Source organism: Amborella trichopoda, chromosome 9, assembly GCF_054954075.1.
Source record: "Amborella trichopoda isolate Santa Cruz 75 chromosome 9, AtrichopodaSantaCruz75HAP2 v2.0, whole genome shotgun sequence".
NCBI classification, from domain to species: Eukaryota; Viridiplantae; Streptophyta; class Magnoliopsida; order Amborellales; family Amborellaceae; genus Amborella; species Amborella trichopoda.
The window spans coordinates 54674042-54698556 of record NC_142344.1 but is presented as its reverse complement, the minus strand read 5'-3'; the positions used below and the strand labels follow the sequence as shown (position 1 = coordinate 54698556).

At 35.0% G+C, this 24515-nt stretch overlaps 2 protein-coding genes across 2 annotated transcripts; both read left to right on the top strand.

The window, feature by feature from the left end:
* The first annotated feature begins 14764 nt into the window (after nucleotides 1-14764).
* Nucleotides 14765-15781, top strand: LOC148780665 (uncharacterized). Its single transcript, XM_088846279.1, has 2 exons — nucleotides 14765-14842; nucleotides 14932-15781. Exons 1-2 carry the CDS (start codon nucleotides 14830-14832, stop codon nucleotides 15696-15698), a joined length of 780 nt encoding a protein of 259 aa, XP_088702405.1. The 5' UTR covers nucleotides 14765-14829; the 3' UTR covers nucleotides 15699-15781.
* A 1488-nt stretch (nucleotides 15782-17269) lies between these two features.
* On the top strand, nucleotides 17270-19436 carry LOC18447840 (3-ketoacyl-CoA synthase 4). The gene has a single exon (XM_020675670.2). The coding sequence runs from the start codon at nucleotides 17704-17706 to the stop codon at nucleotides 19168-19170; it is 1467 nt and encodes a 488-aa protein (XP_020531329.2). The 5' UTR covers nucleotides 17270-17703; the 3' UTR covers nucleotides 19171-19436.
* Nucleotides 19437-24515: the final 5079 nt, after the last annotated feature.

Here is a 24515-nt window from a genome sequence, read left to right as displayed (position 1 = left end):
CATGGAATGATGATGGTCCATTCAACTAGTTCATGGAATGACGATGCCTATACGATATAGACCGGCTGGTACACCAATTTTTACCTATTATGTCGTATAGTTTTATAATGATGCAATTTCTATAAGACATAGGCTTTATGAAAAAAAAAGTAAATCCCCGTCTCGAAATCTTGTCCAAAAACATTTCAGGGTGAGCTTAGTGTTACACATGTAATTTCCCTAAAGTCTCTTCAAGTGAACTAGGAAATCTTCTTTTATTACAAAGGGATTGTATACAATGAGATCATTTATCTTTCATACATAGAGGTCACAATTACTTACAACCATCCGATGTGAAATCTGATAGCTAGGATGTGTTACAAAGTTCGAAAAAATTTCTTTTGAACTTTGAACTTGATTGATAAAATAATTGTAGCCACCCAATGTCACATCCAGTGGTCAAGATCAATTGTGACCACCTTATATCAAAGGTAAATGGTTTCATTATATACTTTCCCTATTACAAAACCACACCATACTTTTGCAGTTTTTATATATTTAGCAATCCAAAATTTTGAACATCAGACCGATTTTGACAAGGCTTCCTTTTCAAGTATCAGGCGGTACTACTCCAATAGTAGGGAGAACATTGTAGGGACTTGCCTACAAATGTAGTCGTTCAATATTATGGACATCGGATCCCATTACTAATGTCAATAAATAAAAATAATAAATGATGATGTTTGAAGCATGAGATTGAGAAAAAAATTCAAAAAAAAAAATCGAGAGGTAGGATTTCATAGTAAAATTACAATTTGAGAGTTAGGATTTCATAGAGGGTGCAATTAGGAAATTCTTTTAATAGAGTTCAATCAATGAGCTGGCTTACATCCAAAAATTTAGGGTCCTAAAATTGAACTTAGATAGGATTTTACACGAGAGAGTAAATGGCTAGTATAGTCTACAGGAGTACAATATCTTTTGGGATTTCTTATGACCATGGTGATATAAAGCATATGCAACTCGCTTCGAAGTAGCCCATCGTGTTTTACGTCATTTAAAGCACACGCCCGCATAAAGAATTTTACTTTCTTCCACTAATAACCTGCAATTATCTGCATTTTGTGATTTCGAATGAGCAAGTTGCCCCGATAACCCAATATTCCACTATTGGATACATAACTTCTTTTAAAATTAGTCATATATTATGGCGTACTAATAAGCAAATGATCATATCTCATTCTTCTGTAGAAGCCGAATATCGTTCTATGGCCACCACTACTTGTGAGCTCACATAGCTCAAGTACAATCTTCCTGATCTGGGCATACGACATCCGCGGCCCATACTCCTCTATTGTGCCAACCAAGCAGTACTCCACATTACACCAAACGCAATCTTTCACGAAAATATGAAACATATTGAGTTAGACTGCCCCCTCGTTTGAGAGAAATTTCAAAATGACCTTATCAAAACAACTCAATCTCTCCACTAAAAATCAACTCGCAAAGATTTTAACCAAGACCCTTGACGGGACCAATTTCATTATTGACTATGCAAGTTGGTTATCTTTTCCTCCACAATCCAGCTTGAGGGGGAGTACTGATGAATGGGATATTGCTGTCTATTTCACTTTTTGTGACTTTTTCTATTTTTTGAGTGAATGACTTTTTGTGAACTTTTCATCTATACTAGTAGGCTACACGCGCTAAGTTGAAAAGATTCAAATGCACAGAAACCTTAAGAGATTCGATAAATGATGTCAAATTTCTTTCTTCTTTTTTCGTTTTTCTTTTTTCTTTCTTATTTTTTCTTTTTTCTTTTTTTTTCATTTGGATCAATTATGATTAATCAACAGATGTATCGAAGAGGTCTTTTTAGTTTTCTTTTTTTCTTTTTCGTGTGAAATCACCAGCGTGATGTGAGAATTTCAATGTAAAATAAAATGAGAATATATTTGGAAAGAAGTTCGAAAAGAGGTGTAGAACCAAGAAAAAAAATGTGTCTAAATGTCTTTTAGTCTAGTATCATTGTAGGAAGGTTCTTCTAGAAGGAAATATGAAAGTGAAATCTTTCAATATTTTGAGAATTCGGCTATAAAATCAGTTTATAATATCGACTATAAAATTTGAAGCTTAAAAAATATAAAAATCTTGTTTATCCATGAATGCTTATTTTAAGGTCGAAATAGACGATCTAGATAATGTGGTATTGTTAGCGTATCGTGTTAGCATTGATATCCATCATTATGGATGTGGATATGTATCTATAAGAGTATATATCTATTGAAAAAGTTTATATAAGGTTGCAACCTTAAAATGTAGAACTAGGGATGCACTTTATTGGAAAAGGTTGTTTTAATGTTAAAAACACTCTAATTGATCATCTCGACATCGAGATGTATGACTATAAAAAAAAAAAGAATTTGAGTCTCACAAATAGTGCATCTGACAACATATTATGTAGACCATCTATTTTCATGATTTCCATATGTTTATTGATTTTAACCATTTTTGGAGTTTAAAATTTTATAATTAGATATGAAAATAGAGTCTGAGATAATCCTAAGAATATTTTATATTAAAATTATATGTTATGATAAAATTTGAAATTGTGCCTTAATTGGAATGTTTAATGTTGAAATCGGAAACCACACCCTATATCTATTCATAAGATTAGGTGTCTAGGAATCTCTTGATTATGATAAGATTAGTTAGTAATTATGAATATTAGTATTTATCCAAAAATGTTACTGCCATTATATTTATACGGTTCTCGTATATTTTTTATGGAAAAATTTATATACTTCTCCTATAGCATAGAAGATCTATGCTTCCCCAGCTGTCCAATTTTGATCTAAAGTGCCACTCACCTTTTGATATTAAATCCGACGTTTCAAAGTATTTTATTTTTAATAAACATTGTATGAATATAAAATTTGGTATGTACCATCTTCTCATTGTGGTACACCTATAAAAAAGTATTACAAATAATTTTTGATAAATATAATGATCAAAATACCCCTTGAATCTTTTAGGGGTATTTTGGTTATTTTATTTTATTGAAAATATTATTTTTATATTTTTTTTTAGCGCGAGTTTAATAGAGGATTAGAAGTACAAAATTTGATCTCAAAATAGTTTATAGAAAAAAATTAAAAATAAAATAGTGTAAAGACATGACATTGTGATTGGGGCAATACAAATAGAGTTTTCTACAATGGAGGCCTCAGATTCGTTCCGAAAATTTCATACCGGTTTTTAGAATTTTTACTAGCGGTTCCGAAAATTTCATACCGGTTTTCAAAATTATTACTAGCAGTATATTTATACGGTTTTGGTGTATTCTTTTACAATTAATATACATAGAGATCTCTGCAGTATATATTTATACGGTTTTCGTATATTATTTAACAATTAATATACATGGAATTCTCTGCAATCGAGGCCTTAGATTCATTCCGGAAATTTCATACTGCAATCGATTCCTTAGATTCGTTCCAAAATTTTCATACTGTTTACTGACGAGTGGTGTTTCCACTCTCCGCAAAACGAGTGAACCTCTGATCTGAGCCCTTCTGCAAGCTCAAACACCTCAGCCACCCCAATTGTGCTTCCGCAAGCTCCAACACTTCAGCCACCCCAATTGTGCTTCCGCAAGCTCCAACACTTCAGCCACCCCATTGTCCTTCTGCTAGCTCCAACACTTCAGCCACCCCATCGTGGCATTCTCTCGTCCCTGTGATCCCAGCAAGCTCCCCATCGTTGCACCTGAATGCCTCAGCTGCATTCTCAGCGGCCAACCCTCTACGCAAAAATACCATCTCCGCTCCAAAACTGGCTCTATGCAAAAACCGAGCCCATCTATCCAAAACTTATTAATCCTATTTTTGCACCCCCACTGGCCATCTATCCAAAACTTATTAATCGTACTTTTGCACCCCCACCTTGCTAAACAGAAACAGAAAAGCAACTCTAGATGCAACAGTGTTGTCATGGAACGACACCTTCCTTTTTTAGGCAGCAAATTAATACCTCGCAGAGCAGTATTGATTCATACTTGTGAGTTGCGGATCTGGCTGCAATGCGTACCTTGCTGCTGCACTCATTATTACATATTCATCGAGAGCGGTTCATCCCTTATATGGTTGCTGGCCCACTCGAGTCGTGTTTCAACTCTCTCTATTTTCTTTTCATGTATATATTGTTGTTGTTGCATTCGGAAGGTTTCCAAGGCACTTTGTGACCGCTACCTAATCCTTTGCTCCGGGCTCCCCTCTGATGTCGGACCCTATTGAGCCGGATTTGAAACCCGCCTCTAAGTCCACCTCTAATTGCAAAACAGCCACCGAGTCGTATTTCGACTCTTTGATGTGAGCCGTTCTAAGTCTACATCTGAAAATGGCCTCCGCAAATAGCTACCGTGTCTCTCTGATCTAAGCCCTTCTAAGTCCACCTCTAAAAATGGCCTCTGGTCTATGAGCGGATGAATCGGTCTCGGATCCAAACCAAATTATGTTGGCTATTTTAAATACCATTCTGTTGAGTCATCCTGTCCAGCTGCTTTGTGCCAAAGTATCTTGAGTTTCAGGGGGTGTTAGCGTATAGATATCTATCGATATACATCATTACTGTTACATATCAAATATGTATTTGTATGAGTATATATCTATCAATATATATATTGCGTATATATTTATTGATATATCTAGATATCTAAGCATCTCTTGATTATAATAAAATTTATACGGGTCTTATATAGTCTTTAATATTCTAAGTTTCTATCAGGTACAATATACACTACCTTTATGGCCCAATTCTTTTTTTCACAAACATAATGATCAAGGCCAACATTATCTACCTGACTTGAAAGTTTTTCGATGCCAGAACGACAATGTTTTGGTAAGCTCTAAGTTGAAGGTTGAAGGTTTACTTATAGGGTTGCAGCAGTATCAAAACATTCTCCTTGCAGAAAGACTAATAACTAATATTATTTTGTCATACATACATTGCCTTATGGACTTATGGAAGTGAAAACTGGAATGGATATTGAGGACAAATGTTCAAACCTCAAATTTCTACTTTGTTAAATGATGGCAAGTTTGATATAATATCGTCTAGAAAAAAAATTATGGCAAGTTTGACATAATTCAGAGCAGAGAACAAAAAATGGTATGTCCGACTCAGGACTCGCCGTAGTGGGACTCGATTGGGAGCCTGATTCCTGGGTTGAATGGGCCTGTGACAATCCTGGTCTATCTTGGGCTGGAAAAACCCGGAATCACTCAAGTCTCCTGGTTTTTCATATAAAATTTTATTTTCTTATTAAAATTCATGGTCCTAGCAACTCACCGAGCTGGAATAATGGGATTCGGATTGTCGGGAGCCCAAGTTGGCACCCAACTTTTTAATTTAAAATTCAAATCCCAAGAGCTATTATTTCAAAAGCCAACTTTAAATATCTAACATGGACCATACTTAACCAATGTAGATAGCATGAAGTTAACAAGAAGTTAATCTTTGTTTCTCCCCAAGTTGTAAAATTATGAAATGCATGAGTGGAAGGACTAATTTTTTGGGCATGAATGAGTATAGTGATGAATATCACACTAGAGAAATCACATATCATTTAGAAAATAATTTCTAAGGAAATATAGTTAAAAGTTTAATCTATTTGCTTTTGAAACAATTCTTAGAAGGACCCGGTTTTGACGAGTCCCTAGACTCATACTATTTCCATGTGGGCTCCCTTTAACACCCATTATTTGTATCGATATCGGATCTAAATTTGTAGTGAACTATGATCTACACTATGATGATCATGAATACAAAAAATAAAATATAATAAAATAAAAATTTTAAAAAAATATTAGAATATTTTTCTATCCATTGGATAGGAATCTTTAGTTGTGGTTGTTGTGGATGTTTATCTTAAAGATGGACGGTTGTGATTGTGCGGGCTAGTCAGTCCATTGACTCACAAAACACTTTTTCTTCTTAAAACGCAACGGGGCGGGATGTTCCATTAAGCTAGTAGTTACTGTATGAAAAAATCTGCATAACTCAATGTGAAAAGTAGGGTTTATTGGATGGGCGCATGAAGATCTCATCTGTCATTATTATTATTATATTTATTATTATTATTAATAAATAAATAAATTTAAAAAATTTAATATTGAATCGACACAAAATATTGAAAAAAATGAATCCGACATTTTTTTAGGAATTCACATCGTCAATTTGATGAATCATGACTTGAGGCCTTCAAGAACTCAAAATAAATATTTAAAAATGACTTGTATTTTATATAAAACTCTTGTTCTTTTGGATCCCAATTTTGGAGATGTAGCATGTTGAATTCAATAACCAATATCAAGAACAGAAACAAAAAAATAGGACTCTTTATGTCCCTTAAAACATTTACGGGCCGTTTGAATCTATGGAAATAGATTACTTGAAAAAATTTATTTCTATTGAAATATATTTCGAGAAAAATATTTCCTACGAAATAGATTTCGGCTGTTTGGATACTGTATGAAAGAAAGACTCGTGTGATCTAGCTAGAGTATATATTCTTTTAATTTTCTTCTTTTTCTATTTTTTTCTTTTTCTTCTTGGCTTAGACCACTTGCAAGTAGTCCTTTTGCAATAAAAACAACTTGGAATAAAAATAAAGAAAAGAATATAACTAGGATCTCAAGAACTCGAAGTCATTCAACCTCATTTTTCGTTAAAAAAGAAACGACACAACCTATGCTTCGAAATTAAAAAAAATACAATTAATAAATAAATATAGAAGAAACAAAAGAGGGTGCCGAGATTACCTCAACCAGGTTTCTTACACCCCACACTGAGTCACCACCTTCCGATGGCGTGGGATCTAATTGTCAAGCTTCATTCTCAACTAGGAAATCAATTTTTAGACATGCCACACCAAAAGAACATAAACCCTCCTTGATCACAAACTCAATAGCTAGGGGAACCCTCTTAATAACTGAATTTGAAAGTGATGGATTCTCTTTTTGCTACACCCTAAAATCCTTAGCCATAAATCCAAAGTTAAGAGATGGGAGAGAGAAGAAGTCAAGAGACTGTGAGAGGTGTGTGCCCCCCTTGGGCTTTCATGAGAGAGATAAAGTCCCCAAAATAAGAGGGAGCGAATTCATTGAGTAGGGGGGGTGCCCGAAGTTGGCAAAAGAGAGAAGTAGAAAGTTTCAAAGGGTGTAAAGATTTGGGTAAGGTACAACCTTTTTTTGTAGTTCTTGAATAAATTTAGGATTTTCTTAAGTTTCCTTGGCTTGTCACTCATGTGAGATTGAATATGCACCATTGATCGGGGGTGGCTTGTGGGATGAGAGATATGAGCTTTCAATTCTATAGATGGGCCATCAACATCCTATGGAAAGTGCTAGAACCATTATCCCTCACTTTCTAAACCATTTTTTCATCAATTAATTCAAATAAAAAATTAATATATGATAATATTATTCTTTCTTATTTTATGCATAAGCATTATCATACATACAAAAAAATCATTCAAAATTTTCTCAAGGCTTAAGGTTTCTTAAAACAACAAAAACTTTTCTCTCAAGCTTTAGAGCTTGATTACAAAAAATAGAAAGGCCCTAGGTGGGGCGTGCCACCCATTGTGGCACATAATGGGCCTCACCCAATTTGCTATGGTGGGCCTAAAAGTCCTATTAGGCCTCCCATGCAATTATATTATTATTTATTTTAAAAAATATATAAAATCATTATTTGAATACTTAAATCATTATAAAATTAATATCTTTGTTTTTATAAATCTAAATTTGATAAATAAAATATCCAGTGATTCAAAAAATTTAAAATAACAATTCTAATAATCATATATTATTAAAATAAATAAAATTAAATACTTTGATGGTAAAAGGATCCATATGGTTTAGGGATAAATACTGGGGCACTCCATGTCCAATTGCAAACTACGAACCACACATGTTTTCCCAAACCGACCAATCATTGCCATAACACAGTCCATACAAGTGATCATTAGTCCCAATATATGGATTTCAAGTCCCCCTGGAGACAAAACCAAGGTCATCATGACCTGATGCAATCCATTGCTCGATAGTGCACAGGGGGTATCTCTCGCACATGCACACGCTTCACCTTGAAAGGTGGTTCGCTTTCTCGAAAATTGCAATCAATGTGCATATCGAGTGATGGTAATATGATGAGGTTTTGGCCCTGTCTTTGAAGGCCTCCATCATACACAAGGGTTACACAATCCCTGAGTTCACTCTTCCGGACATACTCCGACCTCATCAAGGTATAACCCAACTAACTATCGTCGGTTTGTTTCTCTATGCCCGGGTAACATGGGTTTTCCCCAACTAGACTGACCGTTAAGGATAGCCAGATGTCAGCAAACATTGTTTGCATAGTATGGTCCACACAGAATCACACTCCCACTGAGTTCATGTTCCACTTTATCAATAAATTCTTGTACAAGCACTCATAAGGCTTTTAATGGCCACATACACCCGACATGCATAACATTTCATTTTTAGAAAAAGTTTTTTGTTAAACATTTTCATTGTCTCATTCATTATAATATTTTTTATCATTATTAAATTTGAGATAATTTCTCTCTCTAAACATTGGAGATAATTTCTTGCTAAAAAATTTCAAGTGGTTTCTCTCTCTAAAATTTCAAAATATTTTCTCTCTCTAGAACTTAAAATTCAAGATAGTTTCTCTCTCAAAAATTTTAACATAGTTTCTCTCACTAAAAATATTAAAGAACTTTCTCTCTCTAAAACTTAAAATTTGAAATGGTCTCTCTCTAAAAATTTGAAGTACTTTCTCTCTTCAAAATTTGATATAGTTTGTCTCTCTTACATTTTAAGCTACTTTTCTTTCTAAAACTTAAAATATGAGATAGTTTCTCTCTCTAAAAATTAGAGACAGTTTCTCTCTCTAAAAAAATTCAAATACTTTCTCTATTTAAAATTTAAAATTTAAAATTTGAGATAGTCTCCCTAAAAACTTTTAGATATTTTCTCTCTCTAAAAACTTTCAACTATTTTCTCTCTCTAAAACTAAAAATTTGAGATAGTTTTCCTCTCTTAAAATTTTGAGATATTTTGTCTCTCTAAATATTTTCAACTACATACTCCCTCTAAAACATAAAATTTGAAATAATTTCACTCTCTAAAATTTGATAAATTTGATATAGTTTCTCTATCTAAAATTTGATAAATAATTTCTCTCTCTAAAATTTTAAGATACTTTCTCTCTCTAAAATTTTAAGATACTTTCTCTCTCTAAAATTTTAAGATACTTTCTCTCTCTAAAACTTATAATTAAAATAGTTGTTTTTCTAAAAAAATTTAGATGGTTTCAATTTCTCTATTAGTATTTTCTCGCTCTAAAGCTTAAAATTTGAGACAGCTTCTCTCTCTAAGAATTTTCAGATACTCTCTCTTTATAAAACTTAACATTTTAGATAGTTTATCTCTCTAAAAAGTTGATACAATTTCTCTTTCTAAAAAAATTTACGTACTTTCTCTCTCTAAAACTTAAAATTTGAGATAGTTTTTCACTCCAAAATTTTTGAGATAGTTTCTCTCTCTAAAATGTTTTTTAGATACTTCTCTCTAAAAAATTTGATGTAGTTTCTCTCTCTAAAAAATTTAGATATTTTATCTTTGAAACTTAAAATTTGAAATAGTTTTTTTCTATAAAAATTTGAAATAATTTCTCTCTCTAAAAAAACTTCAATAGTTTCTTCTCTAAAATTAGAAATAGTTTCTCTCTCTAAAACTTTAAGATATTTTTTCTCTTTATAACGTAAAATTTAATATAGTTTCTCTTCCTAATTCGTGAGGGTATTTTGTGGAATTAATTATGTATTTTTTAAAGTGGGTGTCTCTATAACGTGAAATCTAGCTGGAAATCAATTTCGGAGGGTAAAGACAATGATACATATTTCTTTGTTTTTTGCTTGAAATGAAGAAGATAATTATGGGTAGAAATACATTTCAATCCCAAAATTTTGATGCAAATACCAGAAATATGTTATTTCCACTTAAATACATTGTTGGAACTGTATTTTTAAGTATCGAAACCGCACCTTAATATTCTAAGGTTGAACAAGAATCATCCAATTATCAAAGGGGAATATCTAGATGTTCAAAAGATCCAAATTTTAAAATATATATATAAAAGATCCTCCTAAGTTATTCTTTTAACCGAGGGATTTATTGTACAGTATCCTTCTGTAAGAGAAATCAAAACTTAGTAGTGGATGAAAGATGACTTCATATGCAATGAACATATCGTCAGAGAAATCAAACCTTAGTTTGAAGTGGGTAAAAGATGACTTCATATGCATTGGCCCAGCGTTTTAAAAAACGCCGAGTCAAACCGGACTCGCCCGGTTCGACTCGGAATTCGAGAAATATGATCGGATCGGTAAAAAAATCAGAAATCGTCCGGTTCTAGAGAGAACCGGACGATTCCGCACAGTGACTCGCCGATTCACTGTACGGAATCGGCGAGTCCGTGAAGAACACGGGTTGCACAGTGTTCTTCACGGGATTATTTGAAATTTGTCATTTTTTTATTATTTTTCTTGTTTTTTTTGGCATGTGTTCTGATTTGCAGGCTGTAAACAGCTTTATTAAGCTTTTTCAAGGATTAAATGGGGGAAAAATTTGTTGTTTTTGGATCACGAAAAATTCGGTGTTTAGGGTTTCAGCCTTTTCTGAAAGTTTCATGCCAAATAGGGCATGAATCTTTCAAAATTTGTAGGCATTTTGATCTTAAATCTGTAAATCAAAACCTTTTGTTACTAATTTGTGATAATCGTTGAGAAAAACAGAGTTTTTTGGAGTTGAAGGCTTCGGTTCACAAAATCAGGTAAGAACTTTGGGTTTTTTTTTTTTTCCGCCATTTGATTTATTTCACGGCATATTTTGAACATAATGAGTTCAATAATTATGGTTTTTAATCTTTATTGTGTCTAGTATGATTTAAAATTTTCAATTTTACGTAATCTGGTCAATTACAGCAAGAAATTTGATATGAACACTGAGATGTCTGCAGAACCAAATTCCGCTATTTTTTTTTTTTTTTTTCCGCCTTTTGATTTTGTTTTCATGATATATTAGAAATAATGTGTTAAAAATTTAGGGTTTTGATTCCTTATATTGTTGTTTATCAGAAAATATACTCTATTGGATGTAATTTATTCACTTAGAGGTGAATTTTTGAGTTAAAATCGCTTATGTAAAACGACTCTGTGAAGAACAAATTTTTTTTTTTTTTTTTTTTTTTTTTGTAACCCATGATAGAATTTTTTGTAATCCATGATCGAATTTTTTGTAATCCATGATCGAAATGTTTGTTTTTTTTTCTTGTAATCCATGATCGAATTTTATTTTTTATTTTTTATTTTTTATTTTTGTAACCCATGATAGAATTTTTTGTAATCCATGATCGAATGTTTTGTAATCCATGATCGAAATGTTTTTTTTTTTTTGTAATCCATGATCGAATTTTTTGTTTTTTGTTTTTTATGTAACCCATGATAGAGTTTTTTGTAATCTATGATTGAATTTTTTATTATCCATGATGTAATTGTTTTTCTCTTTATTTGTAATCCACGATAGAATTTTTTGTTTTTTTTTGTTTTTTTGTTTTTGTAATCCATGATCGAATTTTATGTAATCCATGATCGAATTTTTTGTAATCCATGATAGAATTTTCTGTAATCCATGATCGACTTTTTTGTAATCCATGATCGAAATGTTTGTTTTTTTTACTTGTACCATGATCGAATTTTTTGTTTTTTTTTTTTTTTGTAACCCATGATTGAATTTTTTGTAATCCATGATCGAATTGTTTTTTTCTGTTCTTGTAATCCACGATCGAATTTTTTGTTTTTTTATGTTTTTTTTTTTTTTGTAATCCATGATCGAATTTTATGTAATCCATGATCGAATTTTATGTAATCCATGATCGAATTTTTTGTAATCCATGATCGAATTTTTGTAATCCATGATCGAATTTTTTGTAATCCATGATCGAATTTTTTGTAATCCATGATTGAATTTTTTGAAAATTTGTATTTTTTTTTTTAATCCATGATCGAATTTTTTTTTGTAATCCATGATCGAATTTCTAGAAAATTTGTGATTTTTTTTTTTAAATCCATGATCGAACTTTTTGAAAATTTGTTAATTTTTTTTTTTAATCCATGATCGAATTTTTTGAAAATTTGCTGTACTTTTTTTTTTTTATTTCTTTTTATCCATGATCAAATTTTTTGAAAAATGATGATTTTCCGAAAAGATGTGAAAATCGTGATAAATTGTATGTTGATGGATTATTTATGCAAAAAAATGCATGTTATTATATTTTTAATACAAAACTTTATTTTTTTTATCTGTTGTTCATGGATTTTTTAGTTGGAATGACTGATGTTAGCCGGCTCTTTGAAGAATTGTTTTTATTATTAATTTTTTAATGCAAAAAATGTATGTTCTTGATAATTGAGTTGTAGCCATGTTTGGAGCTTGCATTTTGTATTATTCTAAATGTTTGTAATTGATATGTACGAAAATATTATTGTCAAAAAAGGTACAAATAACAACGAATATGACTACATGAACTACCGCAACATATTATCACTACATATGGTGATTATTTTTCTTTTTGAACTGTCAGGTTAATTTAAACTTTTTACATCTTAAAACAGTTGAATCATGTCAAGATCTACAGAAGACTCTGCATGGCAACATGGGGTCAGACTTGATCCTAACAAGAAAGACAAAATTATATGTACTTACTGTCAAAGAGTGATAAGTAGTGGGGTACATAGGTTCAAGCAACACTTGGCAGGGGTTAAGGGAGAAGTTTCTGCATGCACTAGTGTCCCTAGTAATGTAAAAAAACAGATGGTGGCAATTCTTAATGCTAGCAAAGGTAAAAAAATTGCCGAATATAGGATGAATGAGGAGATAGCTAGTTTATATACACCATCAAGCAGGAATGATACAGAAGAGCAATATAATTATGACCTAGAAGATCAATATAATAATGAGCTGGACATGGCCACAAGATTGAGTTTACATGAACAATATCAGAGGGAACGTGGGTTTAGAATGCCTGGTGGGTCTAGCTCAGACATGCATGGTGGGCCTAGCTCCGATATGCATGGTGGGCCTAGTTCAGATATGCATTGCGGGTCCAGCTCGAGCATGTATGGCGGGCCCAGCTCAAATATGTATGGAGGGGTTGGTGGCAATATGTATCAAGGAGAATCAGTTGTTGAAGAAATTGTTTCTAAGTTACCTAGAAGTACCAGTATTGCAAGTCATGGTCGTAAAGACTCATTTCTCTCAAAGCCTAAGTCACAACAGATGACCCTAAAAGGCATGGTTAAAGGTACAAGAAACATGTTAGGGAGATATGTTGGTAAATGGTTCTACGATAAAGGGATTCCCTTTGATGCAGCCAATAGCCCATATTTTCCACCTATGATTAGTGCAATCCAGAGAGTCGGGCCCAGGGTAAAACCCCCGACGGCATATGCGCTCAGTGGGCCAATATTAGATGAAGAGGTAGAGGAAGTTAAAAAGTGGATTGAAGAATATAAACAGAGTTGGCCAAGGACAGGAATTACTCTCATGAGTGATGGTTGGTTGAATAAAGTTAGCAAAAAGGAGTTTTTAAACTTCTTGGCCTATTCCCCAAAAGGTACAGTTTTTTTGTCTAGCAAAGACGTATCAGGGACGAAGAAGGATGCAAACTTCTACGTACGACTATATGATCAGATAGTGGAGGAGGTGGGAGATAAGCATGTAGTCCAATTTATTACGGACAATGCGCGTGCATGTGTTTCTGCGGGCAGCAAGTTGATGGATAAGAGGAAGCATCTAGTATGGACCCCGTGTGCTGCACACAGCATCGATCTTATGTTAGAGGAAATCGGTGAGATCAAAATTGTGAAGGAGACTCTAGATGAAGCAAGGTTGATGTCGAGATTTATATACAACCACTCTAAAATATTATTTCTGTTTAGAGAACACTCAAAGAAAAAAGAGATAATCAGGCCTGCCATAACCCGCTTTGCGACCGATTAATTAGCTGTGGACTCCATTCGACAATCTGAAGGTGCATTAAAGAGATTGTTTACTTGTGAAGAGTGGTTAAATGACCGCCTCTCGAAGTCCAGTACCGGTATAAAAGTGGATAACATAATCTCAAATAGGCTGTTCTGGTCTTGATGTTCCAGTGTTGTAGAGGCCACTGCCCCTTTGGTCACGGTGTTAAGAATGGTGGATGCTGATAAGAAAGTTACCGTGGGTATCCTTTATGAAGGTATTGAGAGGGCGAAATCAGCTATTGGGGAGAAGTGTAATTTTGCTAGCAAAGTGATCGAGATTATAGAAAAGAGGTGGAACACCAAATTTGGACGTCCAATTCATTATGCTGGTAAATATATATTTATATCATTACAATGTTTCAGTTTAAATCATTTTTTTATGAAATTGTAAATGACATTTTTCTACCTATATGTTTTTTAGGTTACTACTTCAACCCAAAATTTTTCTATTTGACACCTGAACAACGCCACAAGATTATGGAAGGGGTCAGATACATTATTGCAAGGTTGGAGAGAAACCATCGAAACCAAGTAGCAGCAATACAAGAGGTATTATTTAATGTTTGGGTAAGAACTTCATTGAGTTGTTATATTTGTGAAGAATAATGCACTAAAACGTAATATATTTGTTTTAGCTTGCTATGTATAGGGATGCTATATGATCCTTCGGAACTAGACTTGCCAGAAATTCTCGAACTATGATGGATCCAGGTTATCCCCTCGCTAATATTTTGTTTATTCATATATTTAATCTTATGAATTGTTCTTGCCCTTACAATGCTTTTTACATTTTAATCCAGCTGAATGGTGGGAGATATATGGTACTGATGCACCTCACCTAAAGAGGATAGCAATCAAAGTGCTCTCCCAGACATGTTCTGCTACTGGCTGTGAGCGCAACTGGAGTACGTTCCAATGGTTGCACACTACTAGGAGGAATCGACTCGCTTCTGAGAAGCTTCATAAACTAGTGTACGTTCATTATAATTTAAACCTCAGAGAGCGACAAATAAGAAAGAAGCTTGAAGACTATGGGCCGATAGACTTAGACACAATATTTGTCACAGACACAGCAGACCAATGGGTAGTAGAAGAGGAGGAGCCAGTGTTGCACAAGAGAGCGTTCCTTGAGGCTATCGGTGATGAAGATATTGAAGAAAGTGATGAGCAGCATGAAAGAGGAAGCAGCCAGCCAATGTATCCACAATATGTCGGTGATATTGCACCTAATGAGGGAGAGTGGGAAGGGGGTCTAAGAGAAAATGAGAGAGATGATGATTCTGAGGCCACCCTATCCCAGCCATATTATTCACATATCGAGTCCCAACAGCAACAGTGTAGGGATGAGCACGACAGTGCAGGTGAGCATGAAGGATGGACAAGTTTCGGGGATTTTGGATTGGGAACACAACAAAACACTAACACTCAGGGATTTGGGAATAGTCAGACGCCCGCTAATATCGATGATTCGTTTTTAGATCGAATCAATGAATTGTCAAACGAATTCAATCAATGGCACCAGCGTGACCAAGAAGAACAACAACGTCGTCTATCATTTTATTTTTAGATCGTATGTTACTAATTTTATGCTTTATTGTAGTCCATGTATGTTGATATACTTATTCCATGATAATTCTATGTTTATCCTTTTGTGTAATGTAAATTAAATGTTGAATGGCGATTCATGCAAGGAAAGAACATATCAATATTCGCATATTCATTCAAAAACATGAAAATTCTTAATGGAGTACCCTCATTTCTTACTGAATTCTTAAAAAACAATATTTATAATGAATTTTAATAATTTTTTCGGATTGTTTTGAAGCTTTATTCTGACCGATTCACCCGATTCTCAATCCGGATCGTTGATTCGTCCATCCGGATCGGTTTTTTGAAAGCCCGATCAGGGTCACCGATCCGTTTTTTAAACCATTGCATTGGACATATCGTAAAAGAAAACAAAACTTAGTTTGAAGTGGATAAAGATGACTTCATAACAAATCCTCAATTAAATCGCCTATGCAGGGCCTTGAAAATCACATGTATTACAAGATCTTATGTGATTTCATCATACAAAACCAACTTCTTGTATTTTTAAATCACTTTGGGTGCTCATAAATTTTTTAAATAAATTTTAAATTGAAAAATAAATCATTATAATCTATTTGAACTGCTTTTTAACTTCAAAATAATCGGCTTTTAAAGTTTAAATTCCAAATTTTCAGATTCATAAACAAAATTGGTCGACATTGTTGGCCAATAGGCCCACCGTAGGGGTGGGAATCACCGAGACCCGACCCAAGACCCGAGGGTAGACCCAATCTAGGTTCGGGTATTGGTCCAAAATTGGACTTGGCTGATGAGGTTCAAGTCCAAATTTTAGACTCGAACACTTTTCAGATCCGAGTTGGGATCTAGGTCCGATAATATGTATTGGGTCTCAATATATAAAAAATATATTTAAATATTATTAAATACATAAATATTTAAATTTTGGGGTCATGTCCATTGTTCATAAAATCGCCCGATCTAACCCCCCAGTTAGATCGAAACCGGCCAGTGGCCGGTTCCGGTTTTGGGGGTTAGGGTGATCAACCGGTATTTAAAAAACAAATATTAAAAATATATATATAAATTCTCAAAAATAAAAAATTTGATTTGTAATGTATTTTTAAATATTCTTTACATTATGGTAAAGATTCAAAAAAATTTTGATCATTAATACTCACTTCTATATTTTTTCATCTTTTTAAAAAAAAATTAAAAATAGCCCTTGAAAAATGTAAAATAGGTTAAAATCTATTTTTTTCATTAATTTTCAACTTCAACACTATTTTTTAACGCCCGGGACTTGCCTGGTTAGAGCGGTTGAATCGGCTGGTTTACCGGTTAGGCTGGTTGAATCGCTTCAGGGCCCATGTCCGATTAACTGTTGCGATTCAATTTCACAAACATTGGTCAGGTCCGATCGGATCTGATCGAATCGGGATAGGGGTCGGGGTCTGAACATGTCTAGCCGGACAGGACCGCACCGGACCCGTTGTCACCCCTATCGCACCACCAAGGCAAACCGTACAAATCTTGTCTGCGTGCCATTTAATTACCCAACAAACTTTTCTCCTTCTACTTGGTCTCATGTTGCATGTAAGAGAGAAGAAAATTCAGAGAGAGAGAGAAAGTGGACACCAGCGTCGGCATTAGGCGCTGGGTTTACGGTTCTCTTTGGCTCTGCACAATTAAAGCCTGTGCTCCTACCCAACTGTCTCGCTTATTTACAAGGCTCACACCATGGCAATCCTGCACTTCTTCTCCACTGCATCACCCGTTTGTTTTCTCTCGCTGAAACCTTTCTCCAACTCTCTTTCCTCTCTGTCGTTCTACTTTTCTCTCTCCTGAACCTCTGGTTCTCACCACCCATTACTCTGACTCTCCCTCCCCTTCTTTTCCTCTCTCTTTCCTCCTCTGGCTTTAATGAAAGGCGCACCTCCCTCTCTTCCATAAGCCCTCAACAAATCTTTCTCTCTCTAACTTCTCTCTCCTCTGTTTTTTCTCTCTCTACTCACCTCTCTCTCATGGAGGACCCAAGCCTCTATTTTCCACTACCCACCATTAAAACTCTATTGCAGACTTTCTACTCTTCATTTCTCTTTTGTTTTCTCAGGGTATTCCCTCTCTGTCTAGCTCTCCTCTTCGAAACCCTGGTTTTAGTACACAAATGGAGCTTTCTCGGGCATCTCCTCTTCGTCTCCGCCGTGGTTCTGTACACAACACTTGTGTATCATTTCTCACGGCCGGCTCCTGTATACCTAGTCGACTTTGCCTGTTACAAACCACCGAGTCACCTCCAAGTCCCGCTCCATTCCTTCATGGAACACGCATCGAGGTTTGGGTGCTTTGAAAAAGAGAGCGTCGAGTTTATGGGACGAGTCATCAAGTTATCGGGTCAAGGAGAGCGCACCAGCCTTCCTCCCGCTCTTCACTATATCCCACCTCGAACCGGCCATCTCGACTCTGTGGAAGAGGCCCACATGATTCTTTTTTCGGTCATGGAAGACTTGTTAGCCAAAACCCGAGTCAATCCGAGTGAGATCGACGTCTTGGTGGTGAACTGTAGTGGCTTTTGCCCTTCTCCTTCTCTCTCATCCATGGTGATGCACCGCTTCAAACTGAGGGACAATGTCAAGACCTTCAGCCTTGGCGGAATGGGGTGTGGAGCTGGGGTCATAGCCGTCGACGTGGCTCAGACGTTGCTCAAGCTATGCAGCGGCGCTCAGGCCGTCGTCCTGAGCACAGAGATCATGTCGACCGGTTGGTACAGCGGAAAAGAAAGGAAGAAGCTAATGCTCAATTGCCTCTTCCGTATGGGCGGCTCGGCCGCATTGCTACAAAGTGGCCCGCAAGCTGCCCGTGTGGCTAAGTACCAGCTACGGCACATGGTGCGCACCCACATGGGGGCAAGCGACAGGGGCTACTTCTCGGCCATGAGAGAAGAAGACTCGGAAGGAATAACTGGGGTCTCCCTAGAGAGAGACCTGATGCAAGTAGCTGGAGAAATCTTGAGGATGAACATTGGGGCCTTAGGGTCTAGGGTTTTGCCTCTCTCTGAGAAATTTTGGTATTCTTTCTCTCTCTTCCATAAACGTTTCTTGGACCCCAAGACAGAGATCTATGTCCCCAATTTTAAGCTTGTGATACACCATTTTTGCATACCACCCTCTGGTAAAGCTTTGTTGAGAGAGCTTGGGAAGGGCCTAAGGCTAAAAAAAGTGGACTTAGAGCCAGCTCTCATGACCCTACACAGGTTTGGAAACCAGTCTTCTTCTTCACTCTGGTATGAGCTAGCTTACATGGAGGCTAAGGGGAGGGTCAAGAGGGGGGATAGGGTTTGGCAGCTGGGCACAGGGAGTGGACCCAAGTGCAATAGTGCAATATGGGAGTGTATAAGCCCTGTGAACCCACTTGCCAAGGTGGGCTCGGACCCAGCTGGACCCTGGTTCGATTGCATAGACGAGTACCCCATTGCTATGGATGACTTCTAAGTCCAAGGTACTTTGGTTTAGGGTTTGCATCTAGGATTAGGGTTTGGTCCTGGATTTTGCATGGTAGGTGGATTTTTATGGGGGCTGATATTAAATGGTGTGTCGTTGTAAGACCAGTACTAATTGAAGCCTATTTATGTGTCTTTATGGGGCTTATTTAAGCCATGGCTTGTCTCTCTAATTAAAGGCCTATGTACCGTCACTATCAATCTATTTGTGACTTCATGTTAACACAATAAATTTGTAATACTAGAATTTTTGCAGGATATTTTCCTCCATCTGTGGAAGAAATTATCAGGTACAAATCCTTCATGGCTTTAATTATAAAAGAGCCTCACCCCGGACTAGTGTTTGAACCCGGATCAGGAGGTGGGATTGGTAGATTGACCAAGATCGCCCATCCGTCCAAAAAACAAAATTTAGAATGATTTTAGAGTAAATATCTTAGGAGACCCCCCCACACTACAGGATCTCAAAAGATTATCATTAAATTTAGCACAGATCTCTAAGCAAGTTATCACATGAGTATGAGACTTGACTTTTCTAAAGATTTTATACCAAATTTGATGGTGATCTTTTGAGGTCCTACACACTACACACATGGGTGTAGGAGGGTATCATAGGATCATTAGTCATAAGTTTATATGTAAAAAAGAGAAGATATGAAAATTAGAGAACACGGTTTCTATGAATCCATGAACAAATGAGTTACCTCCTAAAAATCTGGTTTTGAGATGGATTTTCTTACTTAATTTTTAAGGACATGTAATCTCAGACATGGAGATCATGAATATAAAAAATAAATAAATTTTGAAAATTAAAAATAATTCTACTAAAAAAGTGTTTGGACCTTTAATTTCAATTGTTTTTAGATGGACCACCTATTAGCATCGATCTTTAAGATGAATGCTTTATACCTCAGATATCGCAAATGTAGAAATGTCGTCCCCGCCCACATAAAACAATTTTCCAAAATTAAATGGGTAGAAACCAGCCGATTTGATCGATCTTGATCGCTCAGTTCGTTGACATTCTCGACCGATTGTTTGATAGAACTGGGTAACCCTAACCAAATTGATTCTCGATTCTGACTAGGATCCGAGTCAGTCCCATCAATTCCCGACGAAGATTGACAATTCCAAACTTCGCACTAAAGTTTGAGAAAAACCATTCCTTTGCATGTATCCACAGTTTCTCTCTCTCTTTCTCTCTCTCTCATGTGGAGTGTATATCAATAACATGGTCAAGCCACTTTGAAGAATCACTGCGGAGATAGTGAGATTAACAATTTTACCAAAAAAAAAAATAGATCCCTATAAAAATGGGATTTTGTCTATAAAGAGACCATTTATCTTTGGGTGTGGTTTCTATAAGGTTGCAACCTTAAACAATCCAATTGTTTAATGTTTAAAATTAGGTGTTGTTTCTATAAGGCACGCTGCTAAATTTTATCACAACATGCAATTTTGGTGTAAAATATTATTAAGATTATCTTAAAATCTATTTTCATATCTAATTATAAAGTTTTAAACTCAAAAAATGATTAAAATCAGGTAGATTTGTAAACATAAGAAAATTTTGAAAATAGATTGTCTAGATCATGTGTTGTAAGATGCACTACTTCAGGGATTCAAAAACTTTTTTTTTTTTTCATATTCATATATCTCGATATCGAAATGATCAATTAGAGGGTCTTTCAACATTAAAACAACCTTTTCCATGGATTTTTGAGGTGCATATGTAATTCTACATTTTAAGGTTGCAACCTTGCATAAATGTTTTCCTTTATATTTTGTAAAAAGAGGTCATAATCACATTTATCCCTTAAATTTCAAAATGAGTGTTGTAAGCGTGTCATGAATAGCCATAAAGTTCTAAAAAAAATCTCAAACTTCGCGACTCATCCTAAACCATCCAATTTAACATCTAATGAGTGAGAATAGTAGTGACCTCCTTATACAAAAGATAAATAGTCTCTTTATAGACTTTCCTTTTAAAAAACCTTTCTTTTGGTACCTAAAGGACTTTCTTAATAATACCCAAATTGTAGTGAGCGCAGTTTGGAAATTTGATCCAAATGAGTTAGTTGAGCCAAATGATTTAAATATATGTGTTTGTTCCTTATTCTAAATATATGTGCTTGTTCCGTATTGGCATTTTGGAAATTTGGCTCAATTAATTCAATTGAGTTATATGACCTAAATACCCTTTTTTTTTATGTTGCTTGTTCCCTATTTGAAAAAAGGGACAAGATGCGGAACTTTGGTGATTCAACTCCATAAATCACAAAAGCCAAAAGGTTTAACAACCTTGTTTATTCTAGGCTCTTAATGGTGGAAGAAGATTTTTTTTATTAAAAAACATGTTTAGGGCTTGGAACCTAGAACAAGCAAGGGCATTTAGATCATTTTAACTTGAGTAACTTTAGTTTTCAAATATCAAAATACTCTCACTTTCAAGGTTCCAAGTCCAAAAATCTTGAGGAGGCACCTGAGTGAATGAATTTGAGAAATTAACTATATTATTGGTAAATATCCAAATATTGAGGAGGCACCTGAGTGAATGAATTTGAAAAAGTAACTATATTGTTGGTAAATTGAAATGCAACCACCTCATTGATTTTTTGTGGTTTGAATTGTTTAAGTGATGTTTTCATTTCTTTTTTATTTTTTAATAGATTGATTTAGGAATTGAAGATACTGATAGATTTTGAGAAAGTAAAGATGATGGAGAGAGAGGCAGAGCGAGGAATGGAATATGTGGTCAATTCACATTAACAAGAATGAAACCTTAAAAGGCTTTATATACAATACATATTTAGTTTTAGACCAAAACTATCCCTACACAAATATACAAGGACAATAAAGAACAAATTAAATAAAAATAAAACAATTACACTTTATTTATTATATGCATGTTATTACCCCCCTCAAGCTGATGCGAACATGAGTAACACATTGCCTTGTTTATGAAAAAATCATGACGTTTGTAAGTAAGAGATTTGGTGAAAATATCAACTATTTGTACAGTAGAAGAAACATAAGGGATAGATAATGCGTCATGAAGATAGCAATCGTGAACATAATGACAATCCACATTAAGATGTTTTGTTCGCTCATAAAAGACTAGATTAGATGCAATTTTAATTGCACTTTGGTTATCTGCATTTAAAGGTGTGGGATCTAAAATATTGAAACCAAAGTCATTGAGAAGAGCATGAACCCAAATAATCTCACTGACAACAGAAGAAATAGCACGATACTCCGCTTCAGTACTTGACTTGGAGACAGTATATTGTTTCTTGTTCTTCCATGATATTAAGGATGATCTAAAAAATAAACAATATTCTGTAGTAGAGCAACAAGTGTCTGGATCACCTGCCCAATCTGCATCTACATATACACTGAGATCTTAAGAATATGTGGAAGCAAAAAATAATCCATGATTGCAAGTACCTCGAACATAATGTAAAATACAGTGAATTGCTGATAGATGTGGTCATCGAGGATCTGAAATAAACTGGTTCACAACATGGACAGCATATACGATATCTGAGTGTGTCATAGTAAGGTAGATGAGGAAGCCTACGAGTTTGCGATACATTGTAGACTCAGGAGAGGATCTCCAACAATTGCATAAAGTTCAACATTTAGCTCCATGAGAGTATCAACATCCTTTACATCAGTGAATCGGGCACTAGAAACAAGATCACATGCGTACTTATATTGATGAATATAAATACCACCCTTAGAACAAGTGATCTCAAGGCCATGGAAGTAAGACATTTCCCCAAGGTCCTTCATTTGAAATTCTTCTTGCAATCGTAGCTTTACATCTTTGATGGAAGTAAAATCATCTCTAGAGACAAGAATATAATCAACATATAATAAAATAATACAAATGTCATGTTTCGTGATACGAATAAACATGGAGTGATCATGTTTACTTTGAATGAAACTATTTGCAAGAATGACAACCTAAAAACACTCAAATCATGCGTGAGGAGCTTATTTAAGACTATAAATTGCCTTACGAAGTCGACAGACCAATGATGTATCTAGAGAAGCAAGCCCAGGTGGTTGGTGCATATAAACTTCCTCTTAAAGCTCTCTATTAAGAAAAACATTTTTGACATCCATCTGTCATATGGGCCGATCACAAATTGATGCTAGTGCAAGACGAGTATGAATTGTAATCGTTTAAGCAACAAGAGAAAAAGTTTCCTTATATTTAATGACATACTCTTGGCCATAACCTTGTGCAACTAACCATGCTTTGTGTCGATCAAGGGTTCCATCAGCTTGTAACTTAACCTTGTAAATTCATTTACTATCAATAGAATGCTTGTTAGGAGGCAACAGTACTAAGTCTCGAGTGTGGTTCGCCTCTAAAGCTGCAATTCCCTCATTCACAGTCATATGCCAACATTGGAGTTTAGATGCTTGAGAATAAGAAGATGACTCATGAAAGAGAGGGTTAGTAGCGGTTATTAAACAACATACATGAGACAAACTAACCACTAGCAAGTTAAGACGATAGGGAGGAACAGACTTACGAAGAGACCGCAAAGTTGCTGAGGGACAGTAGGCGGATCAACAACTGGAGGTGATATATGATCAACACTAGGAACAGCAGTCTCATTAGAGTTACAAACTTCCGGACTAGGGATGTCGAATCCAGGTAGGATTGAAAAATCAGATGCATGTGTTGGTGTAGTAGGGTGTAAATAATGATGATGAAAAGGTATATTTTCAAAAAAAAATAACATGTCGTGAGATTGTCACACGATTAATAGTAGGATCAAAGCAGCGATACCCTTTTAATTGAATGCATAGCCCACAAACATAAACTTAGAAGACTTAGGTGAGATTTTATCTCGTGCAAGAGAGGGAAGAAGAACAAAACAAGTATATCCAAACACACACAAGTGTGAGTAACCATGGGATTTTTAAAAGGCTTATGAAAAGGTGAAACATTGTGTAGAACAGGAGTAGGAAGAAGATTAACAAGATACAGAGCAGTGGACATGGCTTCACCCCACATGGTTTTAAGAGAATGAGAGCTTAAAAGAAGAGAGTGAACAATTTCAAGGATATGCCAATGTTTTCTTTTGATAACTCCAATATATTCAGGGGTATGAGGACATGAACATTGATGAATAATGCCATTTGTACGAATATATGTTTGAAATTCATTGGATAGGTATTCCCCTCATGAATTAGACCTAAAGACTTTAATATTTTTTTGAAACTGGTTTGTAATCATACTACGGAAGTCTTTAAAGACACTCAACACACTTGATTTGTGTATGAGAAATAAACCCACGTGTACTTCAAAAAATTGTC